General features: G+C 37.5%; 2 protein-coding genes across 3 annotated transcripts; one reads left to right on the forward strand and one right to left on the reverse strand.

The window, feature by feature from the left end:
- The first annotated feature begins 7,970 nt into the window (after positions 1-7,970).
- Positions 7,971-10,006, forward strand: LOC18035986 (ribonuclease 3-like protein 1). 2 transcript variants are annotated; one of them, XM_024180651.1, is made up of 4 exons: positions 7,971-8,193; positions 8,265-8,513; positions 9,157-9,271; positions 9,548-9,676. In XM_024180651.1, exons 1-4 carry the CDS (start codon positions 8,074-8,076, stop codon positions 9,574-9,576), a joined length of 513 nt encoding a protein of 170 aa, XP_024036419.1. In that variant the 5' UTR covers positions 7,971-8,073; the 3' UTR covers positions 9,577-9,676. The 2 variants fall into 2 exon arrangements, with proteins under 2 accessions (XP_024036419.1, XP_006427546.1); XM_006427483.2 differs by having other exon boundaries at positions 7,977-8,193; positions 8,265-8,466; positions 9,548-10,006.
- A 336-nt stretch (positions 10,007-10,342) lies between these two features.
- On the reverse strand, positions 10,343-15,430 carry LOC18035980 (ATPase 9, plasma membrane-type). The gene is made up of 13 exons (XM_024181382.1): positions 15,332-15,430; positions 15,089-15,226; positions 14,520-14,834; positions 13,910-14,236; positions 13,582-13,701; positions 12,971-13,093; positions 12,777-12,881; positions 12,367-12,676; positions 11,572-12,086; positions 11,258-11,431; positions 10,991-11,173; positions 10,716-10,897; positions 10,343-10,623 (listed from the first exon to the last, which is right to left on the reverse strand). Exons 1-13 carry the CDS (start codon positions 15,398-15,400, stop codon positions 10,527-10,529), a joined length of 2,658 nt encoding a protein of 885 aa, XP_024037150.1. The 5' UTR covers positions 15,401-15,430; the 3' UTR covers positions 10,343-10,526.
- Between the last annotated feature and the right edge of the window lie 6,755 nt (positions 15,431-22,185).

Consider the following 22,185-nt stretch of genomic DNA (forward strand, 5'->3'; position numbering starts at 1 on the left):
ATTGAGAATATGCAGACAAGTGGTGAGCACTCCCTCCTTAACCGTATGCCAATGCTTTTAGTTAAACATTGCTGGCAAACCATTCGGCCCCGGAGCCTTCGTTGGACACATTTGACTCAAAGCTTCCAAGACTTCCTCAGCTGTAAACGGTTCCTCCAAACTCTCATTCATGCTGGCAGAAACTCTCGGAGTTATTCCTTTCAATGCTGCTGTAATTTGTTCTTGTCTCGACTGGGTTGATGTAAAGAGGTTGGTGAAATAATTGAAAAATTCATGCTCTACTTCTTTTGGCTTCTCAATCCATCTCCCGAATTTATCTTCAATCCCCCAAATTCTATTTTTTTTCCTTCTAGCCGAAGCATTGCCGTGAAAGAATTTTGTGTTTTTGTCCCATTCCTTGAGTCAATCTGCTCTTGATCACTGCTTCCAGTAGATTTCTTCATCCATGAGGATATTTTGGATTTGCTTCTCCACATTCTGAAAATCCTCACCATTTTCATATTGCACCTTTCTTTGTTTTAACCCCCGCAGTTGATTCTTTAGCTTCTCCAATTTTTTGTCCCGCTTTCTAAACTCCATTTTGCTCCACCCCATCAATCTAACCATCGAATCTTTTGTTGCTTTTCGAAAGGATTGAACTGGATTTTCACTGTTCCAATTGCTATACAAGCTCCATTCCTCATTGATTATCTCTTTGCACACGTCATACGGGCTCCACATATCCTCATAATGGATTCGTGAGGAATGTCTACCACTAAGGTTCATGCCCCCACTTCTCTCTTGAACAACCGTCAGCACGGGACAATGATCTGAAGTCCAGGTGTCAAGGTTGCTTGCTTCACAGTCCACAAATCTATCACTCCAAGCTTTATTGCAAACAAATCTATCCAACCTTTCTTCAACGAATCCCTACCCATATCTTCCATTATTCCAAGTAAAAGCGTATCCCTGATACCCTACATCCTTTAAGCCACAATCTCTCAAAACTTCTCTAAAATCATTGATCAAATTCATGTTCCTGTCGTTGCCACCACTTTTCTCATCCGGATGTAAAATTTCATTAAAATATCCACAACACAACCAAGGGCTAAAAGATAAACCCGCCAGCCGCCTGATGAGCATCCAAGTGTGTTTTTTCTGTCCTGTTTCTGGATGTTCGTACACTCTTGTAACTCACATTCGATTTCCATTTGGCTTTTGAGTTTCGGCATCAATGTGGTGCTGGCTGTATGAATTGATTTGCACCCCAGTATCTGACTTCCAGAGCATTGTTATTCCTCCTCCTCTACCATTACAGTTCACCGCGAAACAATTCTCAAAACTCAGCTTATTTGCAATCACTTTCATTTGCATGGTTGATACCTTATTTCACACAAAAACACCAGCTGAGCACCATGCAATTGGAGGATTTTCCTTAAGGCTTGAATGCTCGGGAATTCCCCAAACCCCGAACATTCACACAAAAACACCAGCTGAGCACCATGCAATTGGAGGATTTTCCTTAAGGCTTGAATGCTCGGGAATTCCCCAAACCCCGAACATTCCAGCTAAGAATATTCATAGCTTCCTGCAGGGCTGACCACCAGCCTCCGCCGATATCTCCATATTGCTTGCTTCCATGACTACCACTTTTCCAGTACCAACGGTTCCCAACCCAGCTGGAGTCTTGCTGTTGAAGAGACATGCACTAGATTTTTAGTCTCGAGCTTATTGGGGCTAGAGAGCTTTGTTTTTTTCCTTGGGCTTTGCCCGAATTTTTTCACCCTTGGCCTTTTTCGAGCTCGTAACTCAATTTTTTCCCCCCTTCACTTAGATCTCTAGTTAATTGCTTCAATTTCATCTTGTTGGGCTGTATTTGAGATACTTATGGTCCATCGTTTATTTCAGCTTCCTCTTCATGACTTATTTGCATTTTTTCCCTCTCTTTTGTAATTTCATTTCCCGCTTGTGCACCCATTTTCCTAGGGACTGTTGCATTGCCAGTTTCCCCAGCTTGCTTGTTGCTGTTAGTTTGCTTCTTTTTCTCTGACTATATCATTCCTCGCATTAATTGTTGCTCAGCTACTCCTCCTATCACATCCTTCTTGGCATGCTCCTTGGTTTGCCCCATTTCTTTCTCAATGGGTTCCGACCCGTTTGCCCCTATCAGGTAATCTTGGTTTTGCCTTTGCCGTTGCAGGGAGCTGTGATTTTCTGAGCTTGCTGATTTTTCATCCGATTTACCAGCCCCATAGTTCCACATTTCCTTGTTCCGATTCCTCTTTGTAAACCCCCCTACCGTAATCGCTTTCATCCAACTCCCATATGGTAGATCTTCTCTTTGTTGGTCTTGATACTTGCCACACTCCTTGTATTGATGTCCAATAATTCCGCAGCAATAACAAACGTCCGGCAGGCATTCATATACCACCGGCATTGGGATATCAGTTTCACCTTCCTGCTTTAGAAATACAATCTTCTCTAGCAGTTGTGTTATGTTAATAGATACTCTTATTATGGCAAATTCCCCAATGCAATCTCCATTATCATCCGTTTGAACCTCCTTTACTGACCCAATCTTCCCACCCAAGTCCTGGAGAAATTCTTTATCCATACACGCCAGTGGGACACTACGAATCTGCACCTAAAAGGATGTATGGGTAAATGATTGTTTTGCGACTTCCCCAATCCCCCTTGGCTCAGTGAGAACAATTAAAGCCCTGTCGAAGTGCCACGGTCCCCCTTTTAGCACTCTTTTTTTGTATGTTTCTTCAGCAAATTTGAACATGAAGATGTTGTTCCCCACGCTTTCGATCTTGACTTCTTTGAAAGTCCTCCACACCTACTGTAACGCAGCCTTAAGTCCATCTTTGTTTACTCCCTTTGCGAGAAGTACTTTGCCCACTAAGCATCCTGCCATCATTTGCTCTTTCTTATTTTTCAAATTCACCTCCAGCGTTATTTTGGCTTTGTCTTCCTCTTTGATAGTTATTGCTTTACACTTGCAGATTAGCTCTTCAGTATCCATGGTAGTTAATGCTTGGACAGGGAGTAAGTTATTTAGGCTCACTAACTTTAATTCGTGCCTCAACGCCCTACACTAACTTTGCTTTCGGAGCTTTCTTAACTAACTAACCAACCCCAAAAGCTGACTTTTTGGATTACATTCCATTCATAAGAAGTGACCACATGAGCCCCTACGACCCCTCAATACTTCCATTCAAGCCTCTCTAAAAGAGAGAGAGCTTTTCGAAAGAAGACGGTTTTTATAAATTAATTAAAGAAACGTAACACTTTAAAATTAGTGCCCTCTTATTACGTTGAAATAATTTTGGGAATCTTCAACTTCGCACCAAATGACCCAAAAATATTTCATGCAGTCTTCACGCCACTTATGGATTCTGATCATTTATATTATGAATCCATAAGAAGTGCATGGTTTCACCAAAATAAACAACAAAGGCATAACCATTTTTATGTACTTATGAAATCTTATTCTATCTTTTGATCTCGGTGATTTTCCAGTTAATTATTCCTCTCCTTATAGTGGCAAAAGCGATAAGATAGGAGTGCATTAGAGTGTCGTGTTCCCTGGGCAACAATTTGTATTGCATGCCATTTATTTAAATTGCTTGCTTTGAGGTTGTGTTGCCTTTTTCCAGTTAATTAACAACTCATTTTCATCAATGTTCGAATCTGTAAACCACAAATAGTCAATTCTGTTATAATTAAGATATTGGAGAACTCCAATATTTATACGTGTGTAGAATATTTTACTGCACTTTGTCTCATACGTTTCCTTTACGTTTTGCATCTTATTGTTTGTGAGGGGTTACAGTGTTTTGTTGATCTGCATAAATGTAGTGGTAAATTTTTTTTGAAGTAAATAAATTATTAGTGATTACATAATAAAACACTGTAGAAGTAGAAGATCGTAGCAGAAGATTAGAAGAGGATAGAACAACAAGGAACAAATTAGAAGTAATATCGTTGTGGTTTTTTAGTTATAAGTAGAGATCATTACTTCTTATAAAATTAGAAGACAATTAATACAGGCAGTCATGAGACAGGAAAAGTACATCATTGTAAGAAGACTTCTGGTATGAGCTCACAACTCAATTTGTTTAGTGTCTTCTAGTCATTAGTGATAGCGTTGTTAATAAAATTACGTTCTTTATTTATTAGAAAATCTTTTTTGTTTCCATCTTTTACAATTTTAATAACTTTATTTTGGAAAACTGAAGAATAATACTTTATTATGATGGTGACATTTACATAATCAAAGCCGAAGAGACTTCATTCTCTTGGGCCGCGAAGGTGCCTAAAATTTTGGTCTCAATTTCAGAATTTAAATTAAGAAACAGTAAATAGATTTCAACTTTAATATAGTAAAATTTTAAGGTAATTTTTTTCATTTATTCAAATTTTAATGGTATGTTTGGTTTGAAGAAATGGAAAAAAAAAAAAAAAGGAAGACAAAGGAAATAAAGAAGGGAAAAGAAATAAGAGAAGATGATAAAATATCATGTTAAATCTATATATCTATATATATATATATATATATATATATATATATAATTAGGACTTAAGAAGGTGATGTGGCATCACCATTTCTCATCTTTGTATATTCTCTATTATCTAATAAATAGAGAAATTTTCTTTTACATTTAGCTTTTCATCTTCTCACAATTAATTTGATTGTTATTACACAATAACAATTATGTAAAGGTTTTAATTAGGCATATTCTTTGTAATGAAGGAGTGTTATAAATTTATTAAAATAAATATAGATGTTCATAACATATATCTCTTAGTCTCGCCACTATCTCTCATTAACAACCTTTAGCTTCCTTATAACTCCCACTATCTCACAAGGAATTATGATCCATAATTTTTTATTAATTTCATGGAGTAATTATGTAACTATAAAAGGAGAGCTCATCTTTTTGTTTTGTACACACACAATTGGAATGAATAAAATCACTCTATAATATATTCTCTCATTTTATTCTTTATTTTGGGTTGCTTCTTTATTTGTATTGCTGGCTAATAGTTTTTTTTTTTTTTTTATAAGGCTGCCTCATCTTAAAAAAAAAATCAATTCATATTTTTTATCAGTTTCATCAAGTGTAAAGTAAGAAAAAATGATAATACTAAATTCTTTTTTCAAAGCCGCGTGAAACGCGGTTCTATTTTCTAGTTAAATAATAAAATTGAGGGTGATATCTTTTTCACTTATTTTCTCTCATACTCTCTCATTTCCGTTCCTCTCCTCTCCTCTTATTTCTTCCAATCAAAAATGCACTTAATGAGTTAATGGTATTTATTGGAAATGTGAATGAAAATCAAGGAATGAGAGTAAATAATGTATTTACTTCTTTAAATGAGAGATTGAATGGGATATGAACCCTCCTAAAATTGAGAATGATTACTAAAGTTCCCATTCCTATGTGGGAAAGTGAGAATGGGAATCTTATTCCCTAAAGTGACCATATTATCCCTGCTTAAATTTTAAAATTCTCATTTATTATTATTATTATTATTATTATCATCATCATCAATTAAGATCAGTTTAGTAACTTGCAAAAATCTATTTCGATTCCAAGATAAAGTGAACAAATTAATGGCAATAAAATTCATTCTGATTTCGATTTCCACAGCTAAAGGAAACAATTTATTCTGATTCTCATTCTCCATTCCAATTCTACTAGATTATGATTCCAGCCTATTTCGATTACTAATTAATAAATACACCATAAAAGTACTTAAAATATTTTAATTTTTATTTATTCTTGTGTGAGATTGAAGTGGGATTAGAATTAATTCTCTATAGTTACTCATATGCAAAATCTAAATCTGGAGAAGCATATAACATGGTTAACAACCGATGCCATAAGTGACGGAGACATGATATTAAAAATATGCATTGAAAGGTACTCATTCAAGATTCATTAGGGTTTAGGTTTTGAGTTGGAATAATTAGTTGATTTCTATTACTGTTATCTGACTTGCTTTTGTAATATTTTATATATAGTTTTTAAACCATAATGTAATCATATTGCTAATGACTAAAAACAATATAATTGATCGATAGATTTAAAGTCAGAAGATCATCATGAATACTACTCACTGACCGCAGCCATTTCATTCAAAGTCCAAAGAAATTATGCAGGGCCAGCCCTGGGGGCCCAAGCAAAATCTGCTCGTGAGACTTTCTTTCATTCAGTGGCTTCAACACTGAAAAAAATATAAAAAGAGCACAAAATTTAATTAACTTTTATTATATCTTGAATATACACAATAAAAAAGTTATTAAAAAATTTTAAACAGAAAATAATTAAGAAGATATTTTTTAATTGCTCTAGAACTATTATTTTTTTATAAAAAAATTACTTCAAAAGTGAGTAAATAAATGTAATAATTTTTTTAGGGTAATGGGAAATTATCATTCATATACCCTATAAATGCTCTATTATCAAAAATAGTACAACACTTTGAGGGTGTATCAATCGTCCACTCTAAATTGACAAAATGTATATGCCGTCCACCAAACCGTTACTTGTCGTTTAAATAGGATAACACCAGAGGGGTAATTTGATCTTTTCATATGATACAAGTGATAATTTAAGAGTATACAAGTGATAATAAAAGAATTTAAGGGTATACAAGTAATCATTTTTAAGGGTAAAATCATCAATTTACTATAATTCCGTTAACTTTCAAACGATAGCTAATGGTTTTGGTGGTCGACAGATAACTTTTGTCAATTTAGGGTGAACGATTGATACATCCTCAAAGTGTTGTAGTATTTTTTATAACAGAACATCTATAGGGTATACGAATGATAATATCCCTGGAGTAATTATAAAGTCACAATCACTTTGTACAAACAAGTGTGTATAAACTAATGTGGCATGAGAAGGTTAGTTATATAAAATTATCATAAGTCCACGTAATTGAAAAGAATAATTGTTATTATGTTTCACCTAACCTATTCATGCTACATTAGCTTATACATGTACATTAGTTTGTTCAAAACTATTTGTGGTTCAATCATTATTGTTTTCTTTATAAAGAAGGCTGTAAAAAAATTTATAATGCTAAATAATTAAGTAATTTTTTTTAAACAGATAAAGGATTTAATATTTTCATTAGAAAAACTAATAATGAATTAATAGTTAGACAATACTATTAATTATAGTTATTTTTCATTAACTAGATACATGTATAAATATTATTATAAAAATGATATTAATTAAAAAATAAAATTAATAATAATAAAAAAATGTTAATAATGATAATATTAATAAAAATAATAATAACATTAATAATAATAATAAAGTTAATAAAATTTAATAATAATCATATTTAAAATAATTAAATTAATTGTGATTTGAACGAGGGTAATTCAAAAAATATAAAAAAATTAGAGAAATATAAAAGTCAATTCAAGGAATGAGAATCTCTATTCCTAACCCAGCATGGGAATGAAAATTTCATTTCTTATTATCAAATTATGTAGGATACACACATTTTATTCTTATTCTCAAATTATATTTTGTCAAATAAATATGAATTTTATTCACGTTCCCTACACCCAATGTCATGATTATTGTATTGACTATTGAGACTGACGAATTTGTAATAACGTCCACCATGACATGCTCAAAATGTAATTTGACAAATCTGAAAACGCATTCGATCTAGCGCGTGACAACAGACGACATGTTCTTATTAGAGAGAACCAATCCATGAGACCTGGCGGCCACTGATGAAAATATACCTGGTGCTGTGCATGATGGGTCACACTGGATCAATTCTCATTTAAAAAAAATGAAAAGCCAATATTTAAATTCCCAAGCTGTAAGACCGGCTGTCCTGGTAGCCAGGAAAGGAAAACCACGCCTCCACAAGTAACAATATCATTCTCCAAAAACAAACAAAAATGGCATTAGGTTGTTGGCACTTCTCCTCCACCAGTTAATTTTTAGTAACACGTGTCGTATTCATATAAAGATATGCTGATCAAAGTTGAAAAAAAAAAGAACATATATATATATATAAAACTGCACCATATTCAAAAGCATCATATTCATGAAGATGGAGAAGAGAAGCCCGGGTTCATACCCGCATAATAATAATAAATTCAAGCCCAACCTCAAAAACCTTCCTCCTATTGATCCATATTCAATCACCTCCACAAAAAGCCACCAGGTAATTCTTTTTTTAAAAAAAAAAAAAAATTTGTCATTTTCTTTTTTACTTATTTATTAATTTGTTTTCAGGTAAATTATGAGATACCCAGCTGGAGAATTGCAAAGCAAATGCCAAAAGAAGAAACGATGAAGAGTGGGGATGATGATGCTTTATTTTGTTTAACAAAGCACATAGATCCCAACAGCACCAGCAGCGTCATCAACAATATTGAAACCAGTGGATATGATTATGAAGATGATAGATTTTATGAAAAAGAATCAAAGAATGAAGGTACCGATCTAAGAATTGAGGGTTTCAATGCAATCGTGTATTATCTGGTTCGAGTTCTCTTTTTTTTTTTCTTTTTTTTTTGTTCTCTCTCCCTTTTTTTGTTAATTTCTTATGATGAAGGGCATTGACAGCTCAGTTTAACGGGACACTTGTCATTTCTAGCAGCTTCCAGCCTTCCACCCTTGCATAGTGCATTGAAAATGGAAATCGATATAGTTTTTAATTAGGGTAAATTATCAAGTAGGTCCATATTTTTTGATGTTTTATCAGAAAAAGAAACAATTTGTCTATTCCTACAAAACAGTCCTTGACTTTCTGGGAAATAACTAAATATTGAATAGACACGCTACTTTCTAGTTTTAAAGTTGAATAATAAGTTGAGTAGTGCTTCGTGAAGTGATAGTACAACCTCCATCATTTAATTTGAGTAGTGTTTGTTGAAAATCTAATTGGCATTGTTAAGTACTTCTCTTCTCTAGAAAAATCTGGTGATAATTGACTTTAACTGCTGATAAGAAAGTTTGATGAAACCGGTTTCCAGAACTGCATTTTAGAGACACCCTGTTCAGTTATAGTTTTTAAGCAGTCATTGGAAGTCAACTTTCCCATCAAGTTGCTTATGATAAAAACTGTGCAAATCTGATGAATTGGCACTCATTAAGTTCTATTTTTCCTTTTCTACTCTTCTAGGTGCTCCAAATAAGGTATCGGCGAAATCAAAATTGCATGAGATATGTGCCGCAAACCATTGGAAGCCCCCTTCGTTTGATTGCTGCCAAGAGGAAGGCCCTTGCTACAGGAAATTGTAAGTACAACATCTGATATTAAAAACTGGCTTTCCAATTTTTCGCTGGTTTGACTTTTCCAGGTAAAATGACTGAAAATTGTACAATAGTATGATGGTTATTTTGTCGAACACATAATAATTGATATCAAACTCTACTAATTTGTGATTGATACATGTTAATGGAAGGAAGTGAACTACTATAATGACAGAATGTGCACAATCTTATTATTTTAGTTCATGGAAATTGCAGGAATATCCTATTGTGTTCGCTTACTAATCCAAATATTTTCACAGGTTCACTTTCAAGGTTACTTTTGAAATAGAGTCCTTGAACACCATTTTGGAATGCTTTGGTGCCCCTCAGTCCAAGAAAAAAACAGCAGCAGAGCATGCAGCAGAAGGGGCATTGTGGTACTTAGAGCATTTGGGTTATTTTCCAATCAGAAAACTAAAAAAATAATCAATTCTTGACAAATTTGTTGCTGGGAAAAAGAACCAAGCAAATACAAAATTGTAAATGTCTACTTGGCTAATTCATGTGTAAACTAAATATGATTGTTTCTTTTACAATAATCACAGTTGTGATATCTAGTTTGCAAGGACTCTGAGTGCCTTGAAATCTTTACTGTAGTTCTTGTAAGCATGAACATAAGAAACACCTAGATACTGTTGAAACTTTACTCTGAAGTTCAGATGAGTAGTGTGGCATGGGCAGTCGTGTTACTATCCAATATCAGTCATTATTCAAAGTTCTATGGTGGATTTCATTATCATCATTCATTTTAGTTGTAGCTTTTCCCTGTTTCAATTTATAAACTACGAACGTGAGTGAAAAATGCTGCTCCTATCCCAGTCCTTGAGTGCTTTATTTTCCCTTGACTGAAATAGGTAGCTAAAGCAAATTATGCAGCTGAATTCGCGTTATAAGCATTGTAACAAAACTGGCAATGAGAGCATGAACAGAAACACTGGAGTTGATTTTTTTTCAATGGGAATCTTGATTGGAAAAGAATGAAACAAGAATACAAGCAGACTAAACATAAGAATAGAAATGTAATTCTAAGAATCACTTTTTCCAGCCCTAGATCATCATCTAAGTCGATCTTCTGCTGGAACATTCTGAACCCTTTCATCCTCTTAGAAAAAACACAGAGAGAAAGAGGAAACAGAAACTGTTTCTAGAAGAACATATATTCTGAATTTTCATTATCGAATTTTTTGGGCCTGTATCTTTCATCGCTTTTTGCCAACAAAACTTTTCCATCTTTTTCACTTAAACAGTGTAGTGTTGTTGAATGGTCTCAATATCGAGTCCCTTGAGTTTCACCACAGACTCAACATGTCCCTTGAGTGTATGAAGCTCCCTTAGCCTGGTAATCACGTAAATGGAAACAGAATTACAACATTTCTAAATTTAAATAGTTAATCACTAAAGATGACATTAGCTTCCCGCGATCATCACCTTGCAACTTCAGCACGCCTCTTTGCCTGTTCAGCAATCTCAGACAATTCCCTGTAATTGTTCTTGTCATTGAGGAGTTCTGAGGTTTCTGGAGGGTGCAGTCCGTGGAGGGTTCTTTGAGCCAATGCCCATTGAGCCTCTCTCTCACCTCTACCATAATCCTTCTTTGTTGTGAAAGCAGTCTTCGTAGTTGAGGCAATACAAAGAACCAGAACCGTGATTAAAAGTTTTAGAGAAGTCAAAATTCATTTTCTTGTAGAAAATTATTCAATTACCTTGTTTTCCAGTAGGTTATCCCAGGCCTTCCCGGTTAAAGCATATCGAACGATGAACTTAAGAACATCCAGTGGAATGTAAAAGACAATGCTGTAGAGCCATATAACTCCCACCCATCCCCACCCAATACCATGGATTCTTGCAAATCCAAAATTAGCGTACACAGCGATGAGGGTAGCCACCTGAGATAAAGTTAATGAGGTCATTTCTGGTAGAAGTGCAAGTGAATAATGACGGCAATGTGACATGAAATTTCTTAAACTCACCAATTGTGCAATTATAAAAGCAGCAATAAGCAGAAGACCAGGGCGTTCAAGAAAAGACCAGCTCCTGGACCGAGTAACAAAGATGAGTGCCTGGCTTACAATGCTCACTTGGAGGTACACAGCAGCTGTAAGCTCATGTGGGCTGTCTCTGATGGATCTTACACCAAACTTTTCCTGCAAACGAAAACAAGATATACTTAACTTGCATTACATCATTGAGGCAAAGAGGAAACTAAAGCAATTGAAAACTGTAGGTCTTCGATGTATATATACAATTAAAGGCACTATTTGCAAGGTTAATGTCAGATTCTTACTGAGAAGAAGGTTGAACTATGTATAGCCCAGAAGAAAAGAACAGTCATGACAGCCAGGTATGTGCCAAGGACTATGCCAGTGGCAAAGATCTCCTTGAGCTTCCATGTGTCAGGGACAGGAGACGGCTTCACCCTGTCTTTGGAAATGGTCATGATTGTTCCATCATTGAGTATAGCGATGATCAGAACCATGAATGGGGAGAAATCAAACTTCCAGATGAGAGCAATGAGCAAAAAACCCAGCACAATACGGATTGTTATAGAAACTGCATAAATTGTGTAGTTCTTCATTCTCTGGAAAATAGCTCTGCTCGTTAAGACAGCACTAACAATCACACTCAATCCTGGCTCTGTCAGAACGATATCAGATGCACCACGTGCTGCATCAGTGGCATCAGCAACTGCAATTCCAATGTCTGCTTTTTTTAACGCTGGAGCATCATTCACACCATCTCCAGTCATCCCACAGATATGCTTCCTTTCCTGCAGCTTCCTCACAATCTCATACTTGTGTTCTGAATAATTAAAACGTTAGATAACTAGGATTGTGACAATATTCAAATTTCATAAAACAAAAATATAATTTTGTTAAGTACAAGGATGAGGTATATCATAGTATTTATGGGAAATAGCAAGCAGAAAATGAAAATTTTAACATACTGCTATTGTCACTTCTCAGATTTACATATCTTACCAATTTGTTACTTTCAAATTGATTCGTGCTACACGTGCTATCTTTCCAAATTTATAAACTATGCTCACACTTAAACAGAAAATAAAGGATTTACTAATTACCTGGGAAAACTCCAGCAAAGCCATCCGCCTTCTCAATGAGCTCATCAACTGGGAGTGCAGAAATGTTCTCATCCTTGATCTGGCCAAGGAGGGCAGAAGAAGGATACATATTGGTTCCCATACCAAGCCTGCGACCAGTCTCCTTGGCAATCGCTAGCTGGTCACCAGTTATCATCTTGACATTGACTCCAAGGTTGAGGGCACGGCGGATGGTCTCTGCACTGTCATGCCTTGGAGGATCAAAGAGAGGCAAGAGACCCACAAATTGCCAAGGTCCTCCAGGGCTCTCCTTGGTTTTCTCTGGAACTGACTGCAAAAGAAAACAATTTTCAGAGTCACGTTTTCTATGTGTAATATGGCATTGCTTGATGATTTTGATAAAGTTATCTTAGGAAAGCATATAAACTAACCTGTTCAGCAACAGCTAGAGACCTTAGTCCCCGATCAGCAAACTTATCAATGATGGTATGAGCTTTATTCCTTACATCTTCCCGCAAGTTGCATAGCTCAATGATCTAGTACATATTTCACCCATAAATTAGGGACAGTAAAGATCGCTGAAAATGCAAAAAGCATTGTGGACATGTGCTGACTAATCCATTACCTGCTCTGGTGCACCTTTGCTGATTCTGTGCCAACTGCCATCAGAGTCGATGTATGTTATGGCCGTACGCTTCTCCACTGGATTAAAGGGCAAGAAATGCAACTCTGTGATACCTGCTCTGGCCTTGAAAATAGAAGGTTATAATAAGAAAACAAGGCTTGATGAACTCCGTAAGAATGGTGGGGGCAAATATAGCTTGGTCCACCATCAACGAACCGTAGAGAATTTTTCTCTAATCAGAGTTCCAGATTTATAAAGAAAGAAGTTTTGAGGAATCAGTTCAAGAAATTTGAAACAAATACAAGTGCATAGCACAATGTCTGTGTTAAATGCAAGTAGAATTATTTCAATGTCTGTGGTAAATGCACTAAGCTCTCATTCACTTACTTTCAGACCCTCGCACACATGTCTAACTTAAAACTCTTTCCATTACCAAAGCTTGTCATCAATAACATCACATCATACTAGTTGCTCATATCTCAATAGTTTGATGTTATTTGCCAAAGCTCAGGTCATAAGGAACAAGCCATAGAAGAAAATGACTTAAATTGAACCACCAGATAAGACAGAGGAAAAATGAAAGCAAAAGACTTGTCTCAAGAATAACATACCTCCTTTGCGTCTCCTAACATTCCAACAATACAAGCATCAATAGCGTCTTGATTTTCAACCCTAGATGCCCTAGCCCCATACAAAATCACAGTGTCCTTGTCCATATCCTTAACAAATACCTGAAAATTCATTGATTGCTTCAATGATCAATAACTGAACAAAATATTACAACTATAGGTTGCGTCAATCTATTTAACCATATTCTTGTTTCTTTCTTCCTTTTACTTGAGCATACAACTTTTGGTTCTGGTGTGAAGGATCCTTCATCTGTTCACCATACCGTACCCCCAACAATGTTTTTATACCCATTTTAGTTTGAGCACTAACCTCAACCAAGTTCTTGTCTACTGTAAGCTTGTTCAGAGTAAGAGTCCCAGTCTTGTCACTGCAGAGGACATCCATCCCTGCCATCTCTTCAATAGCTGTCATCCTCTTGGTAATAGCACCTTGCTGGGAAAGCCGGTGTGACCCAATGGCCATAGTCACGGATAACACTGTTGGCATAGCAATTGGAATCCCACCAATAAGAAGCACTAAAAGATTATCAATTCCATTCCTGTATGCTCGGTGCTGAATTGGATACATGACTATTATTTCTATGACCATCCCTATCGCAATGGAGCATATGCAGAAGTTTCCAATAGCTGTCAGCACCTGATACATCATATTTATTGCAATAAGCAAAAACATGAACAAAAGCTGGCTAACAATCATTCAGCACATTTTGGTAGTGATACAGTGATCTATTAGCATACACTGAAATACAAATCTTTGTTTTCAGAAGTTTATTCTATTACCAAGCATATGTAAACCATATTTCTATTGCAGACTAAAAAAGGACATGGCACCCAAATTTAATGCACAGATCTTGATAAATAGAATCACTTTAATTCACAATTTAACCACGAAAACCTTATTGATTAGCTCCAGATTGTACCTTTTGGAAATGCCCTTCTTGATTGGTGCTGTCAACAAGATGAGCAGCTTTACCAAAAAAGGTGTGCACACCAGTGGCGATCACAACAGCCTCGATCTCACCTTGCTTGCAGGTAGACCCAGAAAAGACCTCATCACCCGGCATTTTTGTTACAGGCAAAGACTCACCAGTGAGTGCAGACTGGTCAATCTTGAGTGGATCCCCATCCAAGAGGCGAGCATCTGCTGGAATAATATCTCCCAACTTGATGCTTATCACATCTCCAGGTACCAAGATTGAAGCCTCTTGCTCTCTCCATGCTCCATCTCTCAAAACCTTCAGTCAATAGTATGCACACAACATAAAAAAATTTACCCAACACACAATATGAATCATAGATTAACACTAGAGCAAATAAATTTAAACCCGGAAAAACCACAAAAGCAGGAAATGTACTACTTGTCCATTTAACTCATTAAACAAGGTTAGACTAACACCCCATTTACTATGAGTATCTACAATAGTTTCTACACTTGGATCTTACCTCTAATAGCAGCAACAACATAGCCATGTATCTATCTAAAAAGTACCTTTGTTTGGGGAGCAAGACCAGCCATAAGTGCAGCTGCAGCATTGCCTGCATTGTTTTCTTCTATGAAGCTTATAGTGGAGTTGATAAGAAGCAACACCACTATACCTACGAAATCTTGCCAGTCTGGCGGCTTGCCCTACATTTTGCAAATTGAAATGCACCAAAATAGAGAATGTTCATTGAAAGGCCTAGTAACGAGAATTATTTAAGCGCTAACTGACATAGACAGAGAGAGGCTTACCCCTCCATTTGCCAAAGCAATGGCCATGATAGCTGCTATCTCCATGACCCACGAGAGCGGATTCCACATAAAACCCAAAAATTTTAGAACCTTGCTTTCCTGATTGAGAATTGATTAAACACATTAGTTCCCTCTTAAGTACTTAACTACAGGAAAATTTTCCCAACAAAATAATTAAAATAAAGAAGTAAATGCCTTTTTCTCTTCAAGCTTGTTTGGACCAAATATCACGAGCCTCTTTTGCCCTTCCTCGTTTGACAAACCTTCTCGTGTGCATTTTAACTGTTCGAATACTTCATTAATCGGAATACGCTCCTGTAAATAAACACGGGTAAAATTATTAAACATCAGAACTGAAATATTTCACAATCAAAATGAATTTTTGCTACCAAATTCAAGCAAGAGCTCTTCTCAACAGTCCCTACTTCCTTCTAATCCCATAAAATTGAATCAGTTGTATTTGGTTTACAAATATTATAACATCAATGCAGCATCAAGAATAGGTTCAAATATCAAGAATACTACAACTACAAGCGCAATAAATACAAGTGCTTCCCCAAAAGCACTTTCTACAACAGTATAGAAGATTAAAGATTTAAAAAACAAAAAACAAAACTTACAAGATCAACATTCTCTTTCTTGATTTCCTCCAAGCTAATCCCATTATTATTATTGTTGTTGTTGTTGTTATTATCAGCCATTATTTCTCTTTACTTCTATCAGTAACACGTTCTCACTTCTTCCCCAAAAGAAAAAAAAATACAGTAAAAAAGAAAATTCTTCACAGAGAGACTCTATATAAAAAGAACACTAGCTCTAGGACTTTTCTTGATACCACGATTCCTTTAAATGCAGTCTTTTTTATTTATGTATTTACTAGTTGTGTTTTTATAAAAATTTAAAAAAAAAGGAATTAAATTTTGATTCGTCTAAAATTTAGGGAGCATGTAACGAACTGGGATTTGTTATAAACCTTTAACTGTGCGAAGGACCGGGGACCCTGTAGCCCCGGTCATTCGCTGCTCTTTTAACTTCACTGCTTACTCTTCGTCAATCGTCACCCACCAATCACATTTCACTTTTGTCCGCTGTGAGGCTGTCACTGCGACTGTGAGTGAGTGATCGATCACCAGGCGGAATGGCTCAAGAGGAGTGCTAGAGTGGCGGGAAGAGTGCGGACACGTGGCCGAAAATTAGACTGAGATTGTAGTTCGTTAATTAATTACGTTCATTATGGAATCACGCACGAGTAAAATGTGACTAAAAAAGTGCAATTTGTCAAAAATGAGAAATTATAGAATACCTCATATGTATTATAACTAATTGATACATGCATGATACATGTAGTTGAATTTAATACAACTACCATTTGTATGATAATTTTTTAAAATAAATGCACACATGTCATGACATTATTTATTTATTGTATTGCTGACATGTTACCTCAGATGTATTTTAGAATTTCTCGTAAAAAATGTAATATCGAGATAGATGATTACCGTTTAATACATGATGCGTTTGTTGAAAGAAATAAAAGGTTAACCTAATACATATTTGTATTTTAAGTGTTATTTATCTTTATTACTAATTAAATTTATTTTCATGTTGAAATGTATGCAATTTCGTTCTCCACAATATTTATAATTAGACTCCGATCATCTAATGCACTTTTGTTTTTTTTTTTCCTCTAGTAGTTGGTTTAGAAATGTAAGTTATGTAATTTATTTTGAGAAAAAATATATTTTTTTCTTGATATAATATGACAACAATTTTTATCGCAAAAGTTGATTTATTTATTAACTCAATTATTAATTTTATAACTTATAAAATTAGTTGTTACTTCATCTACACCTAATACACGAATGTCATCTTAGATGTGGACAAATTTTTAGATTCAGATCAAGCTGATAGAATTTTGAGTTGATGGAGTTTGAGATAAAGTGATATCCAACATCATCCCACTGGATAATTGGTCCAACCCCATCTCTGGAGCTGGACTTGTATTTCCGTGTCACAACAGAGTGAAATGTAAGGACACCATAGGTTTGTTTAGTAAACTCTGGATATACTTTGGATTACTTACTCCATTTTTAGGGCTTCCAAAGCCCAGCCTGCTTTCATGTTCCTTTTGATTTGATTATTTTGTTCAAATGTATATGTTTCGATATTTCGCAATCAATTGAAAATTTTCTCTTCGTGTAAGCCAATTGAAGGGATCAAGTTGAACTAACACAAGTTTTGAAGTTATCTTCAAGGATAAAATTAGTGGCAGTGTATATGACTGATTGATCTGAAGTAATACTAACCAAATTATATCTACAAACATATGCTAGATAGTAATTAATTCTTTTTATTTTATTTTTCAATTGTACTCTTTCCTAGGTAGTTCAAATACCAAATGTATCATTAAGTAGACTTGATTGTAATATAAAATATAAATTGGAAAAAAAAATCAAATGTATCAACAAAACAGTGGATTGATTGAGTGGTGAACACATTTTCGTCTCATTTTTTAAGTTTGAAGTTTAAGTCTCCCTGTATATTATAAGAGTAAATTTTCTTCTACTTTGAAAGTTGATTTAGAGTTAAATTTTCAATTGTGATACATTGAGACAAAACCCCCCAACAAAATCTTTTATGCACGTGCCATATGATGCAAATCAATACATTAGTAATGAATAATGAATTCAACCATCGTTTAGCACATGACATGAACGATGATTCAGATACAAACTATATTTATCTCGATTATGTATGTGAAATATTATCAATAAATAATTTAGAAAATTTTAAAAAGTCAATATTTAAATAATGCTTACATATATACGGTATGTAACTCTAATAAAGATATTAATTAATTCCTTTGAGTCTTTGACCTCGGGTTGTTTATTATTATATTTCGATCATAAACCGAATCACAAATAAACCCGATATTATAGGCATAATATAATGCACAACAATAATGACACTTCAAACATTGATAAAATGGAAACAAAATCATTTGAGTGGAATGTGGGATCGATTTTTATAATTTCTTTATAAAGCCAAGAAAGTAGTCAAAATTTAATCATAATACAATATGGAATCTACTGTACAAACGTGGAAGAAAAACAATCATGAGGCATGATCAGGTTGATAAACACTTAATCATTTTCATCCTCAAAATCATATTTAACTTTAGATCGCTAAATCATTATTGGATTTAGATACTTTGAATTGAGTGTGAGAGCCATGCAAATTAAATTAACATACCCACTAAAATAAAGATCTTTGTTTTTTGGTGCATGCAGGTTGTTGCCAACTCCCTAAAAATGCCAAAACCCACTCTTTTCCATTACTTCAAATATTTTGAACCAAACAAAAGAAAATACAAAATTAAATTAAAAAAAATTAAAATTTAACAATATTTATGTCTTCAACTAAGGGTTCTTCACAAGAAGAGCATCAAACTTGTTTGGGAGAAATACGTCGACGAGACCAGGCATGGTGAGCAGATATCTGATGGCAGAGTTCTGCGAATCGGTGTGTTCCGTAAAAGCCTGGTGCGCGGGGGAACAGGAGCATAAATATCCTGCTCGTCCACGAGCACGTCATCCGCGAGGCAAATTTCCTGTAAGAGGCATAAGGCCATTCCGGCTAGAGGTCGAGAGGCGAGGAGACCCGGTCGACGGCAGTTGGCAAGACATGCTCTCCAGCCCGAGGATCTAGGCACGACAGCCACGCTTTCCCCAGAACCGTGGCGTAACACGCAAGATCCCACGTTTGCCCATAACGCAGCATAACGCAGCAGTCGGAGTCCCATACCGTCCCCCAAAAAAGCGGAAACAAGATCTCACAAAACCACGACAGCCACGCTTTCCCCAGAACCGTGGCGTAACACGCAAGATCCCACGTTTGCCCATAACGCGGCAGTCAGAGTCCCATACCGTCTCGAAAAAAGCGGAAAATTGGGATTCAGAGGAAGCCTATAAAAAGGTAGCCAACGAAGGTAAAGGGGTTAGCATTTTTTAGATTGGAAAAGAAATTCTAAAGAAGAGAAAACCACGAAAAAGCCATAAGATCTGTGGCAAGCGTTCCCCGAACCTTCATATCTGACTTGAGCGTCGGAGGGTTTGCGCCGAGAAAATAACCGGCGTACTCTGACTTGTCTGTGTGCGCAGGAACCTCTGGAGAAGAAGCCTTGCGAGGAGACCCCCTGGTCGTGATGAAGTTGATCGAGCAGAGATCCTGGTCGTAGAACGAGGAGAACCGGAATCTCGCATCAACATTTTGGCGCCGTCTATGGGGATGAGAGCAAAAAGCTTCTGTTGATAGCAAGAAGAGGGGTGAAACAAGTGAAAAGCAATGGAGACAGGAGGAAGTAGTGCACAAGGGGGTGATAGGAGGTTTAACGATTCCGTGACACTGAGGGAGATAGTCAGTGAAGCACGGGAAAAAGTCATGTTCGACCGGATGGAACGGATGGAAAAGCAGATGGAGACCTTGACAACCATCCTGCATGAGCTGCGGAGCGAGCGAAGGGTAACCCAAGAGGGAAGGGTGAGAGGCGGTGGAGTGGCACCAGGTCCCGATAGTGCGGGGAGAAGTCAAACCACTGGGAGATTTGGTGGTGAGAGAGATAACGTACCTCTGCGGGGAGAATTTCATAGAGAAAGAGAGCAGTTCCCGGCAAGACAGACTGGTGACGAGGACGAGGGGGTGGTGAATGCAGAGGAAACAGAGTTGAGGCAACACTTGCATGATGTAGAGCAAGAGTGGGATCAAGTTGCAGCACGTGACCCTGGTCGTGCAGTGCAGCTGGAGGAGGAAGTGTGCAGACTAGCGCAGATAATTGACGACATGCAAGGAAGGAACAGAGCCCCTGGTTGGAGGATAATGCTGGACGGAGAATCACCGCTCGCAGCAGAGATCATGAGGGCAGTTATTCCGAGAGATTTCCGCCTCCCAGACCTCAGATACTCGGGAAGAACTGATCCGCTGGTGCACATAGAGCGCTTCAACGACATAACTGGGGTACAAGGATTATCTCAATCCCAAAGGTGCAGGGTGTTCCCACTATCCCTTGAGGGACGTGCACTAAAATGGTACAAGAAACTTCCTCGGGGCAGCATTAAAACCTTCGAGCAGATGTGCCAGGAATTCGCAGAGCAGTTTAGTGGGGCAATGGCACCGGAAGATGACATGATGGAGCTGAAAAGCATGAAACAGGGGGAGCAAGAAACCCTTCGGGAATTCATCAAGAGGTTTCATCGGACTGTCCTCGACTTGGGAGCCTTCAACCACCCTCAGGCGTTAAGAGGATTGAAAGAAGGGGTGAAGATAGGAAGGCTGTGGTACAATTTGAGAAGCCCAGCTATTCAAACGTATGCAGCCGCATACGAACAGGCTAAGAGAGACATCGAGATTGAAGATGAGAAGGCTGCACGGATTAAGACAGACCAGTTAGAAGGGTTGGGGAGGAAAGAGAAGAAAGCATTACCGGGGAATGGGCCGATCAGGAGGAGGGACCACCAGGCCTCCGGTAGTGGAGCAGGAGGTCGGGTAACCGCTTACCAGCCTCATCAGAGGCCACCACAGTATCAGCGCAGCAGGGCGCAACCTCCTCGTTCCCCAGCTAGGGAGCCTTGGAGAAGGCATGAGTCGGCATCTGGTGGTCTTCATCAACATCCCCACGGTAGCAGAGCGAGCAGACCAGAAATACTTCCACCGCCCCCAACTCAGAGCGGGGCAAACAGAAAAAGAGCAGTGCACCTGATCGACCAGAACCCGGACTATGGGCGGTACACTTCCTTGAAGATGTCCCTGGATGAGGTGTACGAGGCCATAAAGGATCGAGGGCTGCTGCACCTCCCTACACCAATAACAAAGCTACCCAACAGGAGGGATAGAGGACGTTATTGTAAGTTCCATGGCACCCATGGCCATACCACAGCAGAGTGTAGAGATCTCAAGACCCAGGTCGAAGATTTGGTGAGAAATCGGTACCTGAACGAGTTTATGGATGGGATTTTCCCGATGGTGGCCACAACAGGTGAAGGAGAGCAGAGTGGTAGAAACTTGAGGCGCGAGCAGCCCGCAGTAAGGGTGATAGCTGGGGGCCCAACATTGGCCGGAGATTCCAACAGATCGAGAAAAAATTATGATAGGTACGCCATGACCAGTAAAGAGGTACTCTTCAACACCCCAGCAGCCAAACGAGCAAGGGTCAGGCAAGTGCCAATCATGTGGACGGATGAGGATGAGGAAGGGATTCTATACCCCCACGAGGATGCTTTAGTCATCAAGGCTACTGTCGCTAGCAAGAAGTTTGACCGGATACTGATTGATACAGGGAGCTCAGTTGATGTGTTATTTAAGTCAATCCTGGAAGAGATGGGAATAGCCGACCGGAAGTTGGAATACACCAATACCTCCTTGAAGGGGTTCGGAGGAGGGAAGCTGGTCCCTCTGGGCGTGGTCGAGCTGCCTATCACAATTGGGAGCTCCCCGACAGAAAGAACAATGGTACTGGACTTTGTCGTAGTGGATGAGGAAGGTCCTTACCAGATGATCCTAGGTCGGCCATTTTTAAGGATGAGCAAAGCGGTGTTGTCCAACCATTATCTGACTCTGAAGTACCGGGTGAATGGGGTAGTAGGAGTGGTACGAGGAGACCAGAGGATCGCAAGAAGCTGCTACTCCTCGGCAGCAAGGGAAGCAATGCAGATAACATCCCTCGATACCCGAGTGGAAAACAAGAAGGGCAGACAAGAACCTGTAGAGGATCTGGAAACAGTAAGCCTAGGACCAGAGAACCCGGAAAAGACGATCAGAATCGGGTCGAGACTTAAGGGAGAGCAAAAGCAGGAGTTGGT

The sequence above is a fragment of the Citrus clementina genome, unplaced genomic scaffold (assembly GCF_000493195.1).
Source record: "Citrus clementina cultivar Clemenules unplaced genomic scaffold, Citrus_clementina_v1.0 scaffold_7, whole genome shotgun sequence".
Taxonomy (NCBI): Eukaryota; Viridiplantae; Streptophyta; class Magnoliopsida; order Sapindales; family Rutaceae; genus Citrus; species Citrus x clementina.